At 44.3% G+C, this 25,860-nt stretch overlaps 1 protein-coding gene across 1 annotated transcript in view; it reads right to left on the reverse strand.

Annotated features, from left to right (window-relative positions):
• Positions 1–3,002: 3,002 nt before the first annotated feature.
• LOC136626497 (tricarboxylate transport protein, mitochondrial-like) overlaps positions 3,003–25,860 on the reverse strand; it is a 29,400-nt gene continuing 6,542 nt past the window's right edge. The window contains exons 6-9 of the mRNA XM_066601555.1: positions 24,871–24,975; positions 16,284–16,399; positions 7,230–7,303; positions 3,003–3,309 (exon numbers count right to left, since the gene is read on the reverse strand). Coding sequence (XP_066457652.1) covers positions 3,195–3,309; positions 7,230–7,303; positions 16,284–16,399; positions 24,871–24,975 — 410 coding nt within the window. The 3' untranslated portion in view covers positions 3,003–3,194. The remainder of the gene's footprint in view (positions 3,310–7,229; positions 7,304–16,283; positions 16,400–24,870; positions 24,976–25,860) is intronic.

Raw genomic sequence — 25,860 nt, forward strand, 5'->3', positions numbered from 1 at the left:
TCCTCCGAGACTAGGCGTAAGGCCCAGGGATTGGAGGTTATTTCGCTCCATTTACTGGCGAACCCCCTAAGTCTACCCCCCACTTGCCGGATCCCGGAGGGCGGATTCTCACCCTTTCCGCCTTTGGGGTAGGACCAGCGTCCGGTTTTTCCCTTCCCCCTGTATGTTCTAGGGGGAACGAAGGGAGGAGGGTAGGAGGAGGAAGGCCGCTTGAAGGGTTTCTCTGATGGTAGTCCCTGACTCTTGTCTGATGCCTTCTCTAGGAGTGTATCCAGGGAAGGCCCGAAGATCCGGCGTCCTTGGAAGGGCAAGGAACAGAGCCTGTTCTTTGAGGCATTGTCCCCCGTCCAGGCCTTTACCCAGACGGCCCTCCTGGCTGTGTTCGAGAGCGCTGCTGAACGGGCCCCGAACCTCACTGACTCCATAGAGGCGTCTGCCAGGAAGCCGGTTGCCTGTTGGAGGAGGGGAAGGCAGTTGGAGATGTCTTCCCTCGAGCCCCTTTGAGTCACCAGTGTCTGGAGTTGGTCTAACCAGACAGTCATAGATCTCGCTACAGACGTGGCCGTGATGTTGGCTTTAATGGTGAGGGCAGCAGTCTCCCAGGTCTTTTTCATTGCCGAATCCACTCTGGTATCCAGTGGATCCCGCAATTGGGAAATGTCCTCAAAAGGGGAGGGCCGCCTTCTTTGAGACCCTGGCGACTGCCAAATCCACTTTAGGGACGGTTTCCAGGAACTCAATGTCTTCCGGAGTGAAGACCATCGGATCTTTGAATTCTTTAGACAGAAAAAACTTGTGTTCTGCCTGTTTCCACTCAGTCAGGATTAGCTGTTTCAAGATGTCATTGACCGGGAATGACGGTTTGGGCTACGTTAGGAGTCCCCGGAACAGGCTATCCTGAAAGGATGGCTGTTGCGGCGTCTCTTCCTCCACCTGCATGGTGCGTCGGACCGCGGTTAATAGTTGCCCCAGGTCCGCCGATGAGAAGAAGCATGGATTCTGAGGGGGAATCTTCTAAGAGCCCTTCCTCAGAGTCCGACTCTTCCATCCGTGACCGCCTTACCCCTTTCGTGGGGGGCGGAAAGGAAAGACATGAGAGAGAGGCTTCAATTTCCTCACGGATCATAGATCGGATATCCGATATGCCCGAGGAGCCTTCCTCACGGACCACTTTCTCCGTGCAGTCTGCGCATAAGGGCTTGGTGTGGCCCTCGTCTAGTCGCCGCAAGAAGACCGGACACTTGCGCACTCGCTTCTTGGCCTCTCTGACCTTTTGTGCTTCTCTGTCCTAAGAGACGGAGACAGCAAAAAGGGAATTTTCCAGCACCTGATATTCTTTCTTCTCCCTGGTGCGAGACCCAAGGAGGTCTACTCACCAGCAGGCTGCTCTCCACGTCCTCTCTGGCCGACATCTTCTTCTAAGGTGCAGACAGAATACATGCGGAGACAATCCAGCTTTTCCTTTTTTTTTTTTTTTTTTGAATTTTCAAATTTTGGGGCCCTTTTTTCGAGGCCCCGCCCCCCCGTGACGCGGCCGCGCTGACGTCATGCCGCCGCGTCAGACCCGGGGGATACCCCATACGTCGGGACGCTTCTGAAGAGGACAGACTATGTTTGGAGGCGCCGGCTCGAGCGCGCCGGTCGGACCCGCGCCGCGCGCTTTCTCCCCGCTGGCATACCTGCTTAGATGCTCTGGGTCCCCGCCCGGAGGCGCCAGCGTTTCGGAGGGCGGCTTCCAAGCCTTGCAGGTACCGGAGCTGTATCTTCCCAGTGCGACAACCCCACTGGGCAGCGCACTGGGGAAGGATTTCCCCGCAGGGAACATGGTGCTGGTTAGGTCCTGCGGGTGAGGGTCCCCACGTAGGGTCTCACCCGCGCAAGCCCTGCCAGCCCGAACAGAGAGTAGTCCCCCCACGGGCGGGCAGGCTGCATAGGAGTTTCTTTCTTCCTTTTTTTTTTTCTCCTCCAGCATACACCTGGAGGCTTCCGCATGGACTGTCCTGTAGGGACAGGAAGACACTGGTGAGCCGGTGGTGGGAGTTGCCTTTTGTATGTTTTCCGCTTCCTGTCCCAACAGGTGTCCAGCGGACATCCTCCATGTGTATGCTGTCAGGATGACGAGGGGAAAGATAGCGTTTTGACCCGCATTCCTATGTGAAACACTGAAATGGGGAGTGTGTAAATATAATCAGAAGTGAGCAGCCCCCGATAACTTATGTAGGCTGAAACTGAGCGACAAGCAAAAAGTGCACGATGGCTCATGTTTTAGACATAACGATTTTAGCGCACTTTCGTTCAAGTTAATTTTGGGTGACCATTGTTACGTGCAAATGAGCCTTAAGAATTCAGCCAACCACTATCTCCCCTAACCTTCACTTGAGAAGAGAAAGAAAAGCTGCTGCCAGACACTTATGTTCTGGCAGAACAATGAATCAAATATGCTGATAACCAATATGCCCAATCATGTTTCCGCTAACATCAGGGGGCCTGCCATATACATCAGATTGTGGGCAGATCTGATGGGATTCTGCCGATACTCTGTAAGTCCTCCTTCACATGGGAAGTAACCGCTGTGGGCTTTCCACAGTGGAAAACTCACAGCAAATACACAGCAAAGCCACAGCGGCAAAATCTGCACCATAATAGTGTGGATTTTGCTGCAATTTGCAGTGGATCTGCTGCAGATTCTAACCCTTGAAATCTGCAGTATAAAAGACATGCTATGGATTTAGAATCTACAGAGTTTAAAAAATGTTGCAGAAAATTTCCACACCAGGTGAAGATTATAGAAAATCTGCACTACATGGCTGGTACTGTAAATGCTGCAGAGTTTCTGCAACAAAATCCACTGCGCTATGTGTGAAAATAGACTAAGGCTTTGTTTTCTCTGCAGTGGTGATATGCACTTGAACATTATTTGAAGTCTAGTTTTGAAGTGAATCCATGCAAATACAGCTCAAATACTTCCACAATAAGGTATCTGACAATCAATGACTGCAATGTATTTGGCAGATTTAAGGCAAATCCAGACATAAACACACACGTATCATACAATAAGAACAGGTTAAAATGACATTATGATAATTTACAATATTTCCAACAAGCACGATTCATTCAAGTTATGGTAAAATTAAGACAGAAAACATATCACCTCTACAAGGCGGAGCAAAGCTTCAGGTCACACATAAGTGGTGTTAGGAGGTCTTCCAAACTCTGTTAAGAACTTGAATTACTTCTTCATAGATGATAAAGACAATGGCAACATCCAGACACACTTTGCCCAAACGTGGTACGGTGCCCTTGTAAAACCTAAGGAGGAAAGATATTCTAGTTTAATTTATTCATATTAATTGCAAACAGCATATCTCAAATGTACAGGGTTATCATAAGCACCAAAGAATAGTAATTGGCATATAAAGCAGTATGGAGGAATTCTAAAGTATTAAACAAAAAGTTAGGTTAGGGCTCCATGGCGACAGAGTGCACCCCACCACAAATGGAGTGTTATGATATACATAGTGGAGTCACAATATTATGTCCACCTCCTACTTTCGATGTCGGCAGCACATAGCCCATGAAGGAAATTCAAAATGGCAAAAAAATATCCTGCAACACTGATGCATTAGCAGTGTCAGCGCTGCATCAGTGGATGGGGCGAAACCTTCCCCCGAAACCTTATCGAGGGTTCAACAACATGGCGCCTTGTGCACCTCTACCTTTTCCGATTCCCTGCAACTGGTCTGGCAGGAAAGTGGAGGATTAAGTAGACGCCAAGAGCACCTCTCAGCAGCGCTCTCCTCCTTATCCCCAGATGTGGCAGTGGGCTGAAGGAGGAGTCCTTCATCAGCGTTGGCAAGCACCGCTCTGACAGCAGATGTAAGTATCACTTTAAAGGGGTTGTCCCGCAAAAGCAAGTGAAGTTAAAGGGGTTGTCCCGCGAAAGCAAGTGGGGTTATACACTTCTGTATGGCCATATTAATGCACTTTGTAATGTACATTGTGCATTAATTATGAGCCATAGAGAAGTTATCAGAAATTATTCACTTACCTGTTCCGTTGCTAGCGTCCTCGTCTCCATGGTGCCGTCTAATTTTCAGCGTCTAATCGCCGGATTAGACGCGCTTGCGCAGTCCGGTCTTCTTCTTTTCTGAATGGGGCCGCTCGTGCCGGAGAGCGGCTCCGTGTAGCTCCGCCTGCGGTCCATCGAGGGAGAAGATCCCGGCGGCCATCTTCAGCAGGTAAGAAAGAAGTCACCGGAGCGCGGGGATTAAGGTAAGCGCTGTGCGTTTTTTTTTTTAAGTCCCTGCATCGGGTTTGTCTCGCGGGGGGGCTGTTGAAAAAAAAAAAAAACGTTTCGGCGCGGGACAACCCCTTTAAACACTTCTGTATGGCCATATAAATGCACTTCTCCTTGATTAGACGCGCTTGCGCTGTCTGCCCTCTTCTGTCCCGTTGAATGGGGCAGCTCCAGCGTGGAGACGGGTACGCCAACAAAGGGGGGGGGGACCCCCTGTAGGTAAGTATATAACTTCTGTATGGCCAATATTTAATGCACGATGTATATTACAAAGTGCATGTATAAGGCCATACAGAAGTGTTTAACTTCACTTGCTTTTGCGGGACAACCCCTTTAAGGGAGTTAAGGAGAGCAGAGCAGAGAAAGCTACTATTATAGAGGGCTGAAATTAACTAGTGGTGAATTTTTTGCTCTTATCAGCAGTACGGGGGAACTACCAGCAGCTGTTCAGAGGGAAGATGAGATAGAAGGACAGAAAACTGTATAGTTTAGTATTGAGTGGAGGCGATTATGCTTCACAGCCTCTGAAAAAGGAGAAGGGAAGGATAGTGAAGCTGGTGTGCATTTATTAGGCACCAGCTGATCAATGCTAGAAAACCCCTCAGCCAGAAACTTGAATGTAGAAGAGCTTGTGCACCAAGTATGATGCTTTCAAAATGCATGAGAAGGAAAACTCAGTACCCCTGAGTGCATTACTTTTTTTCTTCAGGGATTTAAGGCCCATTTAGACACAACGATTATCGCTCAAAATTCGGTCAAAAGCCGTCTTTTGAGCGATAATCATTGTGTGTTACTGCACTGACATTGTGCAGTTTTCGTTATGCCGTCGCTCATTGTTGTCTTTCAGTGTGCTGTGCTGAAACACAACCATGAGTCTTATCAGGGATTCACACCGGGAAACAGCTGATACTATTGTTTCAGCTGTATCCCACTCCCTGATGACAGCTGGGTATGAAGAACAGAGCGGTCTAGCGGTCCATACCCCGCACGGAGCGATCAGCTGTATAACAGCCAGGCGCTCGGAGCGGGGAACAGCTGGATGCAGAAGACAAGCAGGGACGCCCTGCTTGTCTTCTGCATCCTCCGCTGGCAGCGCAAGGTGATCACTCATTTTGAGCGATCATCTTGGGCTGCAAATGACACAACAATTATCGCTCAAAAGTCGCTTAAGCGACATCTTTTGAGTGATAATCATTGTGTCTAAATGGGTCTTTAGTAATAAGACTCGTTCTGTGGCCCCAAGCCTTAATGGCTATAGAATCCTTTCTGCATGAGAAATCAATACACACATATCTTATTAAGTGTGGCCACAGCAGGGTGACTCAAGAGACATCACCTGTGATCACTGGAGGTAACTAGCACTGTCCAGAGCCAGTATTTGAGTACATTACATCTGTATTATTTAGAGGTATACTAGAGCTGAACTACTGTGTCTATGCCTGCTGCATTATACAATTTGTGATATATTTTATTTCCAGGGGGAGCAAGTTCTGAGTTTTGCTATGGGGCCAAATGAGTTCTTTCTATGCTTCTGCTCAACTCTCAGCCCTCTAACTTCATATCTCCCTAAGATGTTGTAAGTTTGGGTCAGCAGACCTGTAATCGGGCCAGGACATTCAGCACCCTTAATACACTCATTTGAAACTGGCCATGTATAGAAGAAATATAGTTTGAGGCTGGCGCTGCATTTTTGTTAAAATAGATTACTTTAGGGTTAATGCAGACGGCCAGTTAGGATCCCGCTGCGAGAAGCGACCCATGCCCCTGCAGTGACCCGCGGCTCACCTCCACTGCTGTCTTCTCTCTCCTCTGCGATGTGCCGGCTGGTACACAGTCACACATGTACAGAGCAGAGCTGGCGCGTCAGTGGTGACGTTTCTGTGCGTGCCTCTGTGAGGCGCACACAGATATAGGACATGCTGCAATTTGTTTACCGCCCAGGTTTTCACGCGGTCAAATAACGGCTGTCTGCATAGGATTGCATAAATCAATGCAATCCTATTGCAGCGTGCACAGGTGGAAATTCTGCGGGAAATCTCGCCACGGAATTTCCACCTGTGTGCATTCATCCTTAAGAATGACACAGTGTGACTGGCCACACACCGCGAGACCATGCCCACTCATGGCGCCACAATTTTGCCAATAATTGTGTAGCTATGGTTTGGCTTGGTGTGGCCAGCAGCACCATCTGTTTCTACTATTAGGGTGGACTGCTACTAATAGGCCAGTGCTGTGTGCTTCCCCCCCCCCCCCCACCCCTTCCCCGGGCTAAAATTTGCCACCCATTCCCGTGTATATGCCGTGCTTCCCCAAAAGTAAAACCTACCCCTAAAATAAGCCCTGCCCTAATTGAGGAAGAGGGGGTGAGGGCTTGAAATATAAGCCCTACCCTGAAAATCAGTCCTAGCTACACTACATGAAAAATAGCAATACTTACCTAGCAGGCGCCACAGCTCAGCCAATCAGAGCCAGCGCTCGATGAACCAATCACAGCCATTCAATGAATTGCTTTGATTGGTTCATCGAATGCCACAGTGATTGGTGGAGCCATGGCACTCAAGAACCAAGCAGAGCAATTACTTGCTAGAGGCGGGGTTTACAAACCCTGTTACCAGCAAGCAATGTTCTGTCGGTGCTGAGCACTGCAATCAAGCCTGCCTTGAACTGCGGAGACCAGCGAGAGGGACCTGGACGACGCCTGCTAGGTAAGTATAAGACATCCCTCAAAAATAAGACTCCTATGCCTCTTTTGGGGCGAAAATTAATATAAGACAGGGTCTTATTTCTGAGGAAACACAGTACATGCATCCATGTAATACACATTGATGAAATCCACTGTACAGTTACAGGTTGAATAACGTTGGGATAATGATTTACTGATATATTTTATTATGCACTAATTAGGAAGAAAGGATGAATATTTGGTACTTACGCCAAGGGACCCTCATTACGAAGTATCTGGCTTGCACAGTCTAAAGTGTTCTTATATTTGTGAGCTTCCAAGCCCTAGTAATCAGAACATATTGACCACATTATACATTAAGCAGAAACTGAATAACATCGAGATATATTGTCAACACTATCAGCATAATAACTAAAGGCTCATTTACACGGAGCGATAATCTCTTAAAAATCGCTAAAAAGTGATTCCTTGAGCGATAAGCTTTGCGTCTAAACAAGCGGCCATCGTGCACTGCTAGCTGATCGTTAAATTCAGTCCAACCTAAAAATCGTCCTTTAGCCTTATCAGGAGTTCTCACTGGAGAACAAAAGATTCCCGCTGGAGAACAAAAGAAATAAAAGCAGATAAGAGCCCTATTAACTGATTTCCGCTAAGGCTTCATTTGCACACTTAACCCCTTATGACCAGCCCATAGTCTTTTTACGTCCTGCTCAAGTGGGCTTTATTCTCTGAGGACGTAAAAACATGCGTCCTACAGAGAATAAAGCCCCGTGGGCTATGGACGTGACAGCTCCATGCTGAAGAAAGAATATAGATAGGGAACAGCACTTCTGATATAAGTCCAAAAATGCACTTACAGGCTTTCAAAGGTGCACGATCCAAAGCAAAAGTCCGGACCCAGAGACCAGAAATAACAGGACATCTATATAGGTTGTGTTGAATCAGCACTCCAAGGGTTTTTTCAGAAAGTAAAAAACGGTTTATTCCTCAATGGTAAAACATAGCTGCAACGTTTCGATCCTTACAGACACTGGATCTTTGTCAAGCATAAAGCAGCATACCACACCCCATACTTAAATATCCCCACATGTATAACATAGAACCAATCACAAAACACAAAGTAAGTACATCCCTGGCCCTTTGACCAGGATGGTCATAGGGCCAGGGATATGCAGCGCAGCTGAACCACATGGATCACATAATGAGCATCTAGCAGTCATGTCAAATAAAGCACATTAGTAAGTGGGACATATTACCTAAACTGGCATCTGTGATGTTCTAAGGCGCCGGCGCGCCTCCCTAGCCAATCAGTGCAATGAGTGCAATGCCCATACCCTTAATCAACCTTCCGGGCCATCTGCGCATGCGTCGATGACGCAGCATCGTGGCCATATTGTAGAAAGTACAACCACGCCCCCTGTGGATTCAAAAGCGCTACTGCGCATGCGCCAATGACGAGGCATTGCGGCCATATTGTAGGGACTATAAACCCGGCCCCTATGAGCACAAACGCGCTACTGCGCGTGTGCCGCACATATCGCCTCCAATGATGAAATCCAAGCTTTTTAACATAAATAGGAGCATCAGCTTGGCACAAAACCACCCGCACATATCGCCTCCAATGATGTAATCCAAGCTTTTTAACATAAATAGGAGCATCAGCTTGGCACAAAACCACCCATACGTCCACAGCATCACAATGTACCATGAATGGTCACCCTGTAGACCAGTTACTGACCCAAAGCCGTCATTTCATACAAATTTTGTGCCCACAAAAAGGTTCATTAATCAGCAGATATTATGGACCAGATGAGTTAAATAATAATTACTAACCCAATTATGGGCTATACTACTAATCCTCATTTCCTATGTAGTCCGGGAAAGCCTAAATAATTCACCATTGCCCATGGTCAGTAATCCCTAAAAGTGGTCTGCCAAATTATTGGACAGATGTAGACCAATGTAATATCACACAGACAATTATGTGCTACACCATGCTAGATGCTCAAAAAACATTTTTTATATTCATTTTTACAGAAAAAAAATATTTAAAAAAAAAAATTGAAAAAAAAAAATTTTTTTAAATATTGTAATCCTTTATGATAGAAGGCAAGATATGTAACTTGACAATATTCAAATGGATACAATCAGCCCGCTGGATGACATGGAGCTGTCATCCTGGGCTGCGGGGACCCCTTCCTGGCATTGCGATCGGCGCTATCCAATGGATAGTGCCGATCGCAATAAAGTGTAAAAAAAAAAGTTTAAAAAGTTAAAGATTCAGCTGCCCTGATGGATCCGATCCATGAGGGCAGCTGAAAGTACTTATCCGGCTTCCCCGATGTCTGCCGCGGAGAATGGGTCCTCCGGGACCCGGTGCGGCTCTTCTGCGCATGCGCGCCAGACGAATGACGTCACGCACGTGCGCAGAAGAATGGGAGCCCCGGGGAGTTGAAAATCTCCTGGTTCCCGGCTCCTTAAGGTAGCCGGGAACCAGGGAATGTCCCCAGGCCCACGATCGCTGCTATCCAGTGGATAGCGGCGATCGCGAAAAAGTTTTAAAAAAAAGTAAAAATAAGGTTAATTTCACCTCCCCTAATGGATCGGATCCATGAGGAGAGGTGAAAATACTCACCCCCGGTCCTCAGCGGTGTCCCGGTCTTCCGGGCCCTGAGTCCCCTTCTGCGCATGTGCGCCCGATGATTGACATCGGGCGCGTGCACAGAGAGGCTCAGGACCCGGGAAATTTAAAATCCCTCTGCTCCTGGCTGCCATGTGTAGCCAGGAGCAGAGGGATGTCCCTGCAGAGATGATCACTGTTATCCAATGGATAGCAGTGATCATTTAAAGTAAAAAAAAGTGTAAAAAAGTAAAAAAAAAGAATTTTAAAATGCTTACATTTCATCTCCCCTCACGAATCATATCCGTGAGGGAGGATGAAATTACGTACCTAAGGCCCCCGGATTTATCCGCGGACCTTACCACAGCTTCTGCGCACACGGCCGTCGCCAAAGCGGCGGACACATGCGCAAAAGCTGTGGATTGCCAGGATAACTTAAAATCTCCCTGCTCCTGGCTACAAAACTTAGCCAAGAGCCTGGAAATTTCACGGGGGGCCGCGGTGAGTGGTTCCTGATCACGTCTTCACCGTTATCCAATGGATAATGGCGATCACGTAAAAGTTTTTAAAAAAAGTTAGTTTCATCTCCCCTCACTGATGCGATCGGTGAGAGGAGATGAAACTTTTTATTGGAGGCCTCCGTATTTGCACCCCGACGCGATCCTCATCCGTGAACTTACCCGGATTCTGCACATGTGACCGCCGGCAAAATACCGGACACATGCGCAGGAGTCGGGGAGCCCAGAAAACTTAAAATCCCCTTGCTCTCGGCGACCAACGGTCGCTGAGAGCCTGGAGCAGTGACAGGTGGCCTCGTTGAGCGGTCCCCAGTCACGTAATAAAAAAGTAGCGATCTAACATAGGTCGCTCTCACATGACCGGATAAGAATAATGGATTCCGCATGCGTCTGATCCGCGGCATTGCGCAGATCAATCGCATTGGATTACACAATTCAGCTCACATTAGTGGGTCGGAATTGTGTAATCCACTCGCAGAAAAGAGAACGCAGCAAGTTCTATTTTACCGCGGCTATCCGCAGCATAGAGCCTATTGTGCTCCATGGTCGCAGATATACCCGCAGCCCATATGCAACTACATTGTATACGGGCTGCGGGTCCCCGTGTCATCGCTAAGCGACGGTGCGGGAAATACAAACAAAAAAAAGGTGTACTGCGAATGACCGCCTGCGTGAGTAGGCAGTTATGCGCAGTACATTACGCGTCCGTACGCAGGGTCACAGCCGGGCTCACAGCTGGGATCCGCTGCGGGCCTCCGCAAGCGGATTCCACCTACGTCCGTGTGAGCCCGGCGTTATTCAGACCGCTACCTGTAATACGTATTTTACAAGAAGCCCCGGGAACGCTCGCCTTCCTGCAGTTCCAGGAGCAGCTTGTTGAGCGTCTTCTGTGTGAAACCGCTGCACCTCCGCAAGCTTACGAAGACTCACGGAGCGCCACTTTTTACACCCCATCCCTGCCGCTGAGGTCACGTAATACCCCCCAAAAAGCATGAGAGGAGGGGGGATGCACGGTTTTCTTGCCCCATGTGCCTAACCCAACCAGCCTCCGTCTTCGGACATAAAACGCAGTTTATATTATTACCTTTATCTAATAGTTAGGAAATTAGTCAGTTCTGCCCTGAAATCCAGCGGGCATTCCCTCCATTACAGGCCTTGCCATGTGTCCTGTAAGTAGATTAGGGCCCCAATGGGTATGTTTCTGAACACGGGACAAACAGGGGTATCCATTTTGGGGTGAACGTCTTCATTCCTATGTACACTGTACAAAAAAAACTGTTTTTAAATTGACACAATTGCCAAAAAATGAAAATCATAATTTTTTTCTTCTGCTTGGCTTAGATTCATTCAAAAACTGTGAAGTCAAAAAAGTCATCGTACCCCTAGATAAATTCGTTAAGGGGTCTACTTTTCAAAATGAGGTCAATTGTGGGGGTTCTCCATCGTTTTGGTCACTCAATGGCTCTACAAGTGGGCAATAGGGCCTAAATCTCCTTCAAGCAAAATTTCTGTTCCGAAAGCCACCGGTGGCTCCTTTCATTTTGGGCCCCATTGTGCATCCTGACATAACATTAGGGCCACAATGGGTTTGTTTCTGAGCACAGGACAAACAGGGGTATCCATTTTGGGGTGCAAATCCTCATTTTCATGTGTACTATAGAAAAAAGTCCTGTCTTTAAAATGACATATTTGCAAAAATATGAAATTTTAGTTTTTCTCCTCTAAATTGCATTGACTCCTAAAAAAAACTGTGGGGTTAAAATACTCATGACACCCCTCAGTGAATACGTTAAGGGGTGTAGTTTTTAAAATGGGGTCATTTGTGGGGGTATCTATCATTTTGACTCCTATGAGCCTTTCCAATCTTGGCTTGGTGTAGGAAAACAAAGTGTTCCTCAAAATGCTGAAAAGTAATGTTAAATTTGTACGTCTCCTAAATGGTTAAAAAAAAAAACGAAAGTTTTTCCAATGTGCGCCCAAAATAAAGTAAACGGATGGAAATATATATCTTAGCAAAAATTTCTATATTATGTTTGCACATATTTGAGATATTGCAGTTGGAAATGTGAAAAAATGATGATCCTTTCAAAATTTTTTCCAATTTTGGCGCTTTTAATAAATAAACACAAATTCTATCAGTCTTTTTTTTCCGCCTAAATGAAGTACGACAGGTGGCGAAAAAACAATGTCAGAATCGCTTGGATATGCAAAACCTTTCTGGTGTTTTTCCATGTTAAAGTGACACGTGTCAGTTTAGCAAAATTTGCCCTGGTCATAAAGGCGCAAACAGGCTTGGTCACTAAGGGGTTAATTGCTCTTAAAGGGGTTGTCCCGCGATAGCAAGTGGGTTTATACACTTCTGTATGGCCATAGTAATGCACTTTGTAATATACATCGTGCATTAAATATAAGCCATACAGAAGTTATTCACTTACCTGATCCGTTGCTGGCGTCCCCGTCTCCATGGTGCCGTCTAATTTCAGCGTCTAATCTCCCAATTAGACGCGCTTGCGCAGAAGGGTCTTCTCCCATCTCTTCGGTCTCTGTACGAGCGGTGTTCTGGCCCCGCCCCCTTCTACGCATCATCGTGTAGCTCCGCCCCATCATGTGTGCCGATTCCAGCCAATCAGGAGGCTGGAATCGGCAATGGACCGCACAGAGCCCACGGTGCACCATGGGAGAAGACCCGCGGTGCATCGTGGGTGAAGATCCCGGTGGCCATCTTGGCTGCAAAGAAGGAAGAAGCTGCAGAGGCGGGATTCGGGTAAGTAAAATTATTATTTTTTTTTTATCACGTCCCTTGTGTTTGTCCCGCGCTGAACGGGGGGTCTATGAAAAAAAAAAAAAAAAGCCGTTTCGGCGCGGGACAACCCCTTTAAGTAGCTGAGTAGCTACTTAATAGTTTGTTTATTTGCAGATTATAAACCGATATTGCATACAGTTTCATAGAATATTTCTTCTTGTTTACATCTTAAATCACATTAAAATTATTTTCTTTATTAACCTTCAACAATATAATATAAAAGTTTATAACACTAACTAATAAAGCATTTCCCATGTATTGGTCTACTGTGCTTTGTTTCCGTTTTCACCACCTGTCTAGACTCTATTTATTGTTATTAGTGTGTTGTGCGAGCCTGTCCATAAGCCCCATACTTTTTCAAATTTATTAGGGCATCCCCTATGCTGATAAATTACTTTTTCGTATGGAATTATGGTGTCAACTAGCCTTTCCCAGCATGAAGCTACTTAAAGGGGTTGTCCCGCGCCGAAACGGTTTTTTTTTTTTTTTCAACCCCCGCCCCCCCCCCCGTTCGGCGCAAGACAACCCCGATGCAGGGACTTAAAAAAAAAACAGCACAGCGCTTACCTGAATCCCCGCGCTCCGGTGACTTCTATACTTACCGGTTGAAGATGGCCGCCGGGATCTTCTTCCTCCGTGGACCGCAGCTCTTCTGTGCGGTCCATTGCCGATTCCAGCCTCCTGATTGGCTGGAATCGGCATGTGACGGGGCGGAGCTACACGGAGCCCCATTGAGAAGAGAAGAAGACCCGGACTGCGCAAGCGCGTCTAATTTGGCCATTAGACGGCGAAAATTAGACGGCAAACATGGAGACGAGGACGCTAGCAACGGAGCAGGTAAGTGAAAAACTTTTTATAACTTCTGTATGGCTCATAATTAATGCACAATGTACATTACAAAGTGCATTATTATGGCCATACAGAAGTGTATAGACCCACTTGCTGCCGCGGGACAACCCCTTTAATAGTTTAGGCAAAATGATTGCTCATAGCTATCACTCAAACTGACACTATATTGCAGCCTAATACTATAATAAATATGCCTGGTAACTTATTTCAACTTTTCACTGCCTGTAGACTGCGCCCACGACCCCCACCACGCTCCATGCTTGTTTACCCACGTCACTTCTGATGACGTCACCTCCATGTGTGTCCTATTACAGACAACAACCATCTCGCGTTGCGTCCTCATAGCGAGCATATGCAGTAGCAATTTTAGAAGATGTGATTGTGCATTTGCTCCAGCCTGGCCTTTGCATCCGCTGCTGTTCCCTATCCACCCACCCCTGAGATCTAAATACAAGTCGCATGTCAGAACAGATGGACAGGACCAGAAGCTTCACACTGAATTCAGATGGGCATGACGTCAGTGGAAGGGGTTCAACTTTGTGAGACCCGAATCATATTATGGACCCGTGGAAAAGATATTGGTGGCAGATTAGGTACAGAAACTATATTAGTGAATGATTGATTTGGCTCATCTTTTTTAAACATACTGAGGGCGCGGTCACATGAGCGTAGGCGTATTTGCGTTCGCACGTGCGCAGCGTTTAATCGCCGGAAAGAACGTTTTTCGGCAATCATGACCAGAGCTAGAAAGCGTATTATCGTTTGTTCCTACTTTGCAAACTATCTTTTCGGCCATCGAATATGCGTTGTCGCGTATTTGGGTCGCGTATGTTCCGTTTTTTTTCGGGTTGCCGTTTTTACGCGCCGTAAAATCGCCCGTGTGAACGAATACATTGCAAACCAACGCCTCAGATGGTCACGTTTATACGATTGGGCGCAAAAACGCGCCGTTTATGCGCTCGTGTGACCGCACCCTTAAGCAGATGGAATACCCCTTTCTCAGGGTCCAGTTGAAAAGTAGTCATAGCTAAATTATGAATTGAAGCTAATTTGAACAGAGCCTTAACTGTATGCAATACAGGTTCATGCAGACAGCTGTATCTAGGCGGGCTACATAGTTCAGCTTTGATATGCAGTGTTGCTCTTCTAATATACCATGTGCATTAATTCCTCAAGGTTTTCATGGTCTCTGTTTTTAGCCCTCGAATGAGAATATTCAGTACCTACTTGCAGAAGATGAAAATCTGTCCTGGTTTAATGATGATCACACGCATGCTCAGAGTGTGCTACAATAACTACAATGGAACTTTAGGCTATGCTCACACAATCAGGATTCGCTATAGGCAAATTCAATATATATATATTTTTTTTCAAAGACCTTACAGCAGATATCTAAGATGGACAATCCGATTTCTGCTACATATGTGCCAGCAGATTGTAATTCAATGCGGCAAAATGACATCTATCTGTGTAGAATCTGTGCCAATAATGAGAATTCTGCAGATTTTATAATCAAGGCAGACAAAAGGACTTGGTACTGAAATTCAACATGCCCAATCCTTCTTTCCCCAACGTCATCTATCGGGGGAAAGTTAGGAGGACGCCCATACACACGTAAAGTCGTCCAGTCACAGTGAAAGCAGAGGATTTGAATGACTGTAGTCTGATGTGTATGGAGACCTTAAGGCTGCATTCACACGAATGTATATCGGCTCAGTTTTTACGCCGAGCCGATATACGTCGTCCTCATCTGCAGGGGGGGGGGGGGAGGCTGAAAGAGCCAGGAGCAGGAACTGAGCTCCTGCCCCCTCTCTGCCTCCTCTCCGCCCCTCTGCACTATTTGCAATGGGGAGAGGCGGGGCTAATTCTCAGAACTTAGCCCCGCCCCTGCCCCACCTCTCCCCATTGCAAATAGTGCAGAGGGACGGAGAGGGGGTGGAGAGGAGGCAGAGAGGGGGTGGGAGCTTAGTTCCTGCCCCTGGCTCTTCTATCCTTCCCCCCCCCCTGCAGATGAGGACGACGTATATCGGCTCGGCGTGAAAACTGAGCCGATATACGTTCGTGTGAATGCAGCCTTAGGAAGGGAATCCGCCCCTAAATACTCATTACATCCATAGGATCAAAAATCTGTCCTGGTCAAGTGATGATCACACAGGTGCATGGCTCATAAGGCTATGCTTTACACGTTCAGGATTTAATCAGTAAAGAGTCCCATTCAATTAGTACAAGCAGACATCTGGAAAACCACAACAAGTTGATGCACCTCAGAATCAGAACATTTCAATCTACAGTGAATTGCATTTTTTCGCAAATCAAATACCCTTCAAAGATCCAAATGAAATATTGTGGTCCTATAGGCATCACTGCCTTCCCTGCATAGTTACAAGGATCTTGTCATTATGATGGATCAATAGCATGTAGGAGGATGGGGCTGTCAGATAACCATAAACTGTTCAATACAGATATAATAGGATTTTATACAAATAGATCTGCAGCGATGATAAACACATTACCTGCATCCTGGTCTTGATAACATCTAGAGGTGTATTACCAAAGACACTGGCAGCCCCAGCGGTGGCACCAAATATTCCTCTGATAATAGGATTAATCGGTCTTTGGGGATCATCGCCTGAAATCAGAACAATGGTTACATATTTGGCAAAAGACGTAAAAAACATATACTTGGCAAAAGACGGACATTCTTATTGATGCAAAGCAAATAACTGGTGTGTCATATTGAACAACTGGCCTGGATGTATCCTACAATGTGGTCTACTTCACCAGTAGAGTCTCAGAATGTCTAGCACTGATCAACAATGAGTCCGTCTCCTGAACAATTCCACATGTTCTAAGCTACATTTAGTCTACTGCTGATGGTATGAAATTAAATTCTTAAGGCCTATTTAGACGGGACAAATGTCGGGCGAACGATGCCCGACACTCGTCCCTGCAAGTGCCCGCTTACATGCTTTTGCACAGGAATGAGTATTGTTGCTTCACCAAAGTAAATAAACCAGGTTAGCGCTCCTGAGTATATAGGCAAAATACTAACAGTGTGTGAAAAAACGTTTATCACACTCACCCGGTGTTTGGCAGAGACCTTGTCAAAGATCCCTACCAACTAGGGATCTTTGACAAGGTCTCTGCCAAACACCGGGTGAGTGTGATAAACGTTTTTTCACACACTGTTAGTATTTTGCCTATATACTCAGGAGCGCTAACCTGGTTTATTTACTTTGGTTTGTTTTACACGAACTCCCTGCGGAGTTTCGGAGCTGTTTTCAGGAGTGAGCGCACCGAGAAGGCATATTGATGGAGAAAATTAAAGATCATTGGGCTAACATGGATGTTAGGTTAATGTGTGCCCTGGAGGAAGTGCATGATGATATAAAAAATGTGAATCTTACCACTGTTCCACATTTGAATGATGAGGACCTTACATGGGACATGTCATCGGACCCAATAGAGGTGGGTAGAGAGACATATCACATGAAGAAGACCCTGCAGGACATCTGGAAACAATCTTTGGACATTATATTTCTTAAGATCTACGATTTAAATAAATTGGTCCCCAGAGGCCTCAGGGTAAATATTCTCCCAGCGTTCCCACAAGATAGTGATTTTTCAGGTCAATGGGTATTGATGCTGCATACTTTTGCGACTCTGATGATATCTAAGTTAATCAGTAAACGGTTGTCACTGTTGTCCCTCAAAATGAAGGATATCATATGTTGTAATGATGATAAAGATTATGATGAGATTTATAGACATGTAGAAAAATATGAGAACGAAATTATACAACGTAAAGTAAGGAAACTCATAAAGGACCATCAGGACTATGAGCTTAAAGTATTCTTTCCCAAAGACTATAAAAGGAAGAGAGGTGTTCAGAGGGAAAGGACAGAGATAGACATACCTATCTATGAAGGGGGACATGAACAACAGAGACCCATTTTAGGGGGAAATAGGAGAGGAGCCATAAAGCCACCGGTTAGAGAAGAACATCATAATCAGAATAGAGAATATAGATCGCACCATAGGAATTTTGCACAGAGAAACTATGATGAAATGGGAATGCAGAGGGGAAGAGGGAGGTATGAGCAGAATTATAGATATGATAACATCACTTACAAACAGGGATATAGTAATAGAAAGGAATGGTTGGGAACAGTGAGATCAACACCTCCAATTCAGAAGTCACATTACAATAGAAATAGAAAGGAATATTTTGAGCAAAGATACATTGATAATAATGCATACTATAAAAGGAATAAAACAAATAGACGATTTGCGGATAGTAATACACAAACGGAGTTGATGACATTAACGAAGGAACAAAGAATTGATACTATACAACAATTACCACAACGATCTAGAAAAACCATGGGTCAGTTTCTTGATGAACACAGCAAATCATTATTTGTGGTGGACTCTACAATATGTAGTATTCCAGATAATACACCAATCCAGAAACGGACTAATGGAAGGGGTCTACAACAAAGAGAGCAGGGAAAAGAACATAGACCTATAACCAACACACCAACATTAATACCTAGTGAAATTGAGGAACTATTACTCAATTCCCCTATGGCAAATTCCCCCCCAGATATCAATGAAGCTATTGATTTAAGTATTAGAGGTGGATCACAAAGATATTCATTAGAAAATAGTGATTCCACACTGGTTCCTTTTTTAGGGGGAAGAGTATCACTAACGAACAAAGAACCAGGGCTGACATCATCCCCTGTAAGTCGATTACCAACAAATGCAAAAACAGTAGCACAAAACAACCCCTTAGGCCTCCTTCCCATGAACGGATTTACGCCGCGTAAATTCGCGGCAAAAATCCGCTGCGCTGCACCCTGCTATTAGGTTCTATTGAACCTAATAGCACAATGCTCACGATGCGTAATTCCACCGCGGAATTACGCACCGCGATTTCTCCCGTCCTCACCCGCAGCATGCTCTATTTTCTGCGGGTGAGGACGGGCTGTACGCGCTGACAGCTTCCATTGCAGTCAATGGAAGCCGTCCGTTCACGCTATCTCCCGCTGTAACCAGCGGGAGATAGCGTGAAAAAACGCTTTCCCGCCCACCGCCGCGCGTCATATGACGCCATATGACGCGGCCGGCCGCGTCACGTGACACGGCCGGCTGTGCACGTGACACGGCCGGTGACGCGGCGGCGGTGGGCGGTGACGGGCGGTGACGCGGCGGCGGTGGGCGGGGAAGCGATTTCACGCTATCTCCCGCAGGTAAGTATAGGGGCTCGGGGGGCGCCGTGACGGGCTTCACTGCGTAATATTACGCGGCGGAGCCCGTCACGCTCGTGGGAAGGAGGCCTTAGGGGTACAATCCAACAGAAACTCCAAGGGATTAGGGGCAAGATCAAAAACAAAAATACACCAGTTTTATCAACCGATAAAAGTAACGCGCTGACGGCTTCCATTGCAGTCAATGGAAGCCGTCCGTTCACGCTATCTCCCGCTGTAACCAGCGGGAGATAGCGTGAAAAAACGCTTTCCCGCCCACCGCCGCGCGTCATATGACGCCATATGACGCGGCCGGCCGCGTCACGTGACACGGCCGGCTGTGCACGTGACACGGCCGGTGACGCGGCGGCGGTGGGCGGTGACGGGCGGTGACGCGGCGGCGGTGGGCGGGGAAGCGATTTCACGCTATCTCCCGCAGGTAAGTATAGGGGCTCGGGGGGCGCCGTGACGGGCTTCACTGCGTAATATTACGCGGCGGAGCCCGTCACGCTCGTGGGAAGGAGGCCTTAGGGGTACAATCCAACAGAAACTCCAAGGGATTAGGGGCAAGATCAAAAACAAAAATACACCAGTTTTATCAACCGATAAAAGTAACATCTACTGTGAAAAATATCACAAGAGAAGAAGGAGGGGCAAAAGGGGGGGAACCGGATATCTAAAGGGAGCAGTAGGACAAAATCAACCAATGAGGAGGTAGTCAGCTTTGAAGAAGCACGTAAAAAAGGAATATTGAATATTTCAAAATACAACCTAAAAAGAAGTGAAATTGAAGTTTTGACCAAAGGGCTATCTTTTTGCCCAACTAGGACCTCTAACCTCTTTGATCTATTTGTTGATCTCAACTCCTTTTTACGAAAACTAACGTTAAACAGATATTTTATCATACAAGAAAAGAAAAACATAGGCAACAAAACAATAGACGAACTAGAGGAAAGAGAATTCAATATTGAGGACCCAATTATAACCGACTTGAGGCCCATGAGCAGATTCCACCCAATAGAAGCAAGGGGAGAATATCTTGAACTATTCTATAATAGAACTATGAAAGATTTCTCCTCTATGTGCAAAGAAAATAAACGCATTAATCATAATCTAACGAAACAGCAAAGAAAGACCCTCAGGGATTTGATGGAGGAGGAGAGTATTGTAATTAAAAGCGCAGATAAAGGGGGAGCGATTACCATCATAGGGTACGACCAATATCATATGGAATCAGTGAGGATCCTGGGGGACCATAAATATTATGAGAAATTAAGAGAAGACCCCACTAAAAACATCACAAAAGCATTCCATTCACTAATAGAGAAAGCATATGAAAATAACAGCATGGGTAAAATGGAATATAAATATCTAAAAGAAACACCGATTGGGGTCCCCTATTTTTATCATGTGCCCAAGGTGCATAAAGATTTATTTAATCCCCCAGGGAGACCTATAATAGCGGGCATGCAGGCTATCACGCACAGATTGTCTGAATATATTGACCACCAGCTCCAAAAATATGTGGTCAATCTACCCTCCCACCTACACGACTCGGGACATCTATTGGAGTTGGTGGACAATATAAAATGGGAGCCATCATACATCTGGTGTACGATAGATGTAGAAGCATTGTATTCCAATATTGACCACAACAAGGGAGTAGAGGCAGTAGGAAGAATACTCAGTGAGGACCCCCTAATGCCAATTCATCAAAGATTATTCTTACAAGAAAGCCTCATGTTCATATTGGAAAAAAAACATTTTCACATATGATGGTGAATTTTATCGCCAAAGGACCGGTACAGCGATGGGAACTAAGTGTGCGCCAAGTTTCGCCAATATAGTTATGGGGATATTTGAAAGGGACAGATTTAATGACATCAGAGTAATATTGTATAAAAGGTTCATCGATGATCTTATAATCATATGGAATGGCAAAGAAGAAGACCTGAAGAACTATATAGAAGAGCTTGCAATAAATGAGTTCCATTTCAAATTTACATATAACATCAGTCCAAAAAAAGCTATGTATCTAGACTTAGAACTAGAAGGCGACAATAACACCAACAAAATTATATCAAAGACACACTTTAAGACAGTGGATACTAACAGCTACTTGAACTATTATAGCTGCCACCAAAAAAGCTGGAAACACAACATACCGTTTGGTCAATATCAGAGGATCAAACGGAATTGCACTAGAATAAGTGACTTTAAGTCACAGTCTAAAATCCTCCATAAACGGTTTTCGGAAAAGGGTTATCCTAAAAACTTAATAAATGCAGCTTATGAGAAAGTACTGAAACAAAGAGAGAAACCCAAAATAGATCAAGTAAAAACGGAAACAAAAATGGATACATTTCGTACATCCTTTGTAACGAAATTCAGCACACAGGCGAATAAAATTAATTATATTTTGAAGAAAAATTGGGCCATTTTGAGGGAAGATCCATTTTTGTAAAGTAGTCTACCAAAAAATCCTCCTGTATTTTCAGGAGAAACAAAACCTTAAGAAATCTCATCGCGCCATCGTGTCCAAAAAAAGAGAATAAGATCGGCAAAACCATCAAATCTATAAAAACACAAGATGAGGCGAGTCTATAAGTGCAGAGAGAAGCGTTGTAAATGTTGCTCCAATATTACTCATGGGGTAAAACATATTGAATTGATTAATGGGGAAAAAATCGTAATCAAACAAAAAATGTCTTGCAATGTTAAAGGTATGATATACATGTTGGAATGTCCGTGCGGACTTAGACATGTAGGTAGAACGGTCAACACACTAAGGGAACGTTTAAATCAACACCGGAGTAACATCCATAAAGGCTACACAAAACACAGTGTGTCCAGACATTTTTCTCTAGTTCATGCCTGCGATTCAACAGGTTTGCGAGTCACACCAATCGAATTTATCCAGAACATCTCCACTCAAAAACTTAGAGAGAAGGAGATGTTCTGGATATACAGAATTAACACGTTAGTCCCCAAAGGACTTAACGAAATTTTAGAAAAATTATAAATAAATTATATTAAAAATTACATAAATTATATATATATATTAAAATATTATCAAAAATTAATTTTAGAATCATGCAAATTATGTTGGATGTCTATATGTTACAGGTTTATGTGTATTGAATTATAGATATACATAGAATACACTTTTTTAGGGTTGATAGCGTAACTAGAATAAATTTTATATGAATTGGTTTATATGCAATATTTATATGCAATATTCATATTTATACAGATAGAATAATATTTATTTATATGCAATATTTATATGCAATATTCATATTTATATAGCTATAATAATATTTATTGAATATTTTTAATGAGAGATTAATGAGATATATGTCTATATATTTATATATATTTTAGGTCATTTTAGGCTGGTTTTATTAATGAAGTGATGTGAATTAAGATTACATATAGCAATGGCAGGCAAAATATCACAGAGTGTAGGCTAGACACACTGCTGTGTAAAATGGTAACCATAGCAACTTCCATCAACAGATGCTGCGGCAAGACCCGAGCTCACTCCTCCCCGCATGAGGGGCGGCGCCCGCTACAGCCACGTCCGAGTCACGTGTGTCTGCGTCAGTGACGCTTGATGCAGGGCGGGACAGCGCTGGACGCCGGAGGTGAACGGGATCTGAGCGCGCAACACACCGGTTAAAGTAATAACTTTTTTACTGAATGTATGTATATAAACAAGGGTGTTTTATTGTATTAACCTGTACCTGATGAAGTCTAACCGACGAAACGCGTTGTTCTAATAAACGGAGTAAAAGAAAGACGGTTGTCCGGAGGGTGGATGTTCCTAGGAGCGCGGTATCCTATTTTTCTTAGTACATAGCTTTTATTGTTGCTTCACAGCGGGGCAGCTGCAGGAGAGTTCTCTCTTCGCTTCCTCCCGCCTTTCTCCATTGAGCTGCATAAAATTTTGAACGATGAGCGTAAATAGCAGCCATTCAGTACTGAACGGCCGCCGTGTTAAGTGAATGGAGAGGGGCAGGGGAGAGCGAAGAGAGAAATCTCCTGCAGCCACCGTGCTGTGAAGCAACGATACCCGCCCCTGTGCAAAAGCACGTGAGCGTGTACTTCCGGGGACGAGTGCCGGCCATTGTTTGCCCGAGATTTATCCCGGCTAAATTGGCTTTTAATTGGATAACATTTAAAGAAATATCAAATATCTGATATTTTTACATTTATCAGCCTCTATTAGAGGCAGCTACGGTGCAAACAGAGCAACTATTCTGCAAGTGGTAGATCTGGGGTACAACTTGGATAAATAAAATAGTCCATGTTCCCTAAATGTTAAATAGTGTGTTATAAGGGTCTTTGCTAAAGATAGGTCATCAATATCAGATTAACAGGGGTCTAACATCTGTTATCTCTGTCAATCAGCTGTTTGTAGAAGCTGTTGTGCTAGTGCTGAATGGGACATAGCTTGCAGTACTATTCCAAGCCACTGCAGAAAGTGCGGTGCTGTACTAGTTGCAGCGAACAGATGATCCATGGGGGTGCTGGGCATCAGACCCCAAAAGATCTGCTATTGATGACCTATCCTAAACAATAGTACAATCCTGGAAAACCCCTTTAGGTCAAGGCCAACATGGAAGAATGAATGTCCTACATCAGCCACTAGTATATTAAATGGATATCCTGCTGCATTCACTGAAAAGGACCCACTAGAAAATCTAATTTTTATTATTAAAAAATAACTTTTATTTATCCTATTAAAAATTGACAAACATATATGACAACAAAAATTTTTTAAAAATAATAATAATGCCTCCGTTATCAATGCTGTGTTAGCAAAGAATAACAGTCATTTTGATATTTGTTATTTCTTTTGTGGAGGTATAAAAGTGTAATAGGGAACACCCTGAACTTGGTCTGTTACCCAGAGATACAAGGGTCACAGAGTAACCAGTTGGCCCAGATTCGGCCTTGACTGTATTAAGGAATAAACCGAAGGTCTCGTATAATTATTCCACTACTTTGGTGCAGTTTATTATAATTTGTTGAAACTGGTACACACGTAGTTATTCACAAAAAAACGTGGATATTTAGGAAGATATTGCACTCCTAAGGCGCAATGATTGATATTTTTTTGCAATCGATACGCCTTCTTTTGTTAAAACGATCTTTTTAAGATCGTTTTAACAAAAGAAGGCGTATCGATTGCAAAAAAATATCAATCATTGCGCCTTAGGAGTGCAATATCTTCCTAAATATCCACGTTTTTTTGTGAATAACTACGTGTGTACCAGTTTCAACAAATTATAATAAACTGCACCAAAGTAGTGGAATAATTATACGAGACCTTCGGTTTATTCCTTAATACAGTCAAGGCCGAATCTGGGCCAACTGGTTACTCTGTGACCCTTGTATCTCTGGGTAACAGACCAAGTTCAGGGTGTTCCCTATTACACTTTTATACCTCCACAAAAGAAATAACAAATATCAAAATGACTGTTATTCTTTGCTAACACAGCATTGATAACGGAGGCATTATTTTTAAAAAATTTTTGTTGTCATATATGTTTGTCAATTTTTAATAGGATAAATAAAAGTTATTTTTTAATAATAAAAATTAGATTTTCTAGTGGGTCCTTTTCAGTGAATTAATCTATACAATACTAGAACCCTACTGTCTCAGTGAATAGATATCCTGCTGCAAAACTAAAATTTGCTGTTTTAGTCTAAATCCTATGAACTATTATATATAGCACCCAGTCTCCACTAATAAGCTATGTGGTTTATTAGTTTATTATCTGTGTAACATATGTAAATAGTGTATACAATCAGAAAAATGTGTAACCAGGATACTACTCACCTAAGTACCAGTTACGTAGTGAGGTCATGACATAGAACCGGATTGCTTGGTTGGAGCCTTGTTTTAAAATAGTAGGTGTTAGTCCCTGATATGTCCCACGTAGCCCTGATTGGTAATAAATATACATTGACATTAATTTTTACTATCAACGTATATCCTAGAACAGGCCCAGACTGGCAATCTGCAAGACTGGGCAGATTCCTCGTGGGTCACATTGCTCAAGCAGTCAGTGGGCCAGCCCACCAGTCACCAACTCTGCTCTGCTGCGGTGTGTGGGCAGCATGATCACTGAGAGCTAATTGGTGGACTGCTGGGCTGAGAAGTGCACTGTTAGCCACTAATTGGCCCAGCAGCACTAATTGATAGAGTGCTGGGTCGATTAGTGGCTAGCAGTCCACTCATCAGCCCAGTAGTCCAATAATCAGCTCACCAGTTATGAACTAAGTTCTGATATTTGTATCTATTCACTTAGCTTGGTTCTAGTGCTTTATATATTATAAGTGTGCCTCTGGTGCCGTATTTATGTTATGAGGTTGGCTCTGGTGCTTTATTTATGCTATGAGCTTGGTTCTGGCACAGTATTTAAGTTATGAGCTTGGTTCAGGCGCTGTATTTGTGTACTGAGTTTGCATATGGTGCTGTATTTATTTATGTAATGAACTGTTCCTAGTATTAATTCTTACAATATATAGTCCAAGTATAATTGTAATTCTTTTATTGGATTATTAGTTTAGGAATAATTTTCTGCAGCACACTGTCACAAGCATTTCACACGCAAATTTTAAGCAGCCCGGTAGGAAACCTGTGGTTAAATATATTTTTCGATTTATAAGACGCACCTGATGATAAGATGTACCTAGGTTTTAGAGGAGGAAAATAGGAAAAAAATATTTGGAACTCCCCCAGACCAGGCAGTTAGTCAGGTAATACATGAGGAATAAAGAGCAGTAGTACCAACTCAGAATGAAGTATATAAAACTTGGCAACCTG

This window comes from Eleutherodactylus coqui, chromosome 4 (genome assembly GCF_035609145.1).
Source record: "Eleutherodactylus coqui strain aEleCoq1 chromosome 4, aEleCoq1.hap1, whole genome shotgun sequence".
In the NCBI taxonomy this organism is placed as follows: domain Eukaryota; kingdom Metazoa; phylum Chordata; class Amphibia; order Anura; family Eleutherodactylidae; genus Eleutherodactylus; species Eleutherodactylus coqui.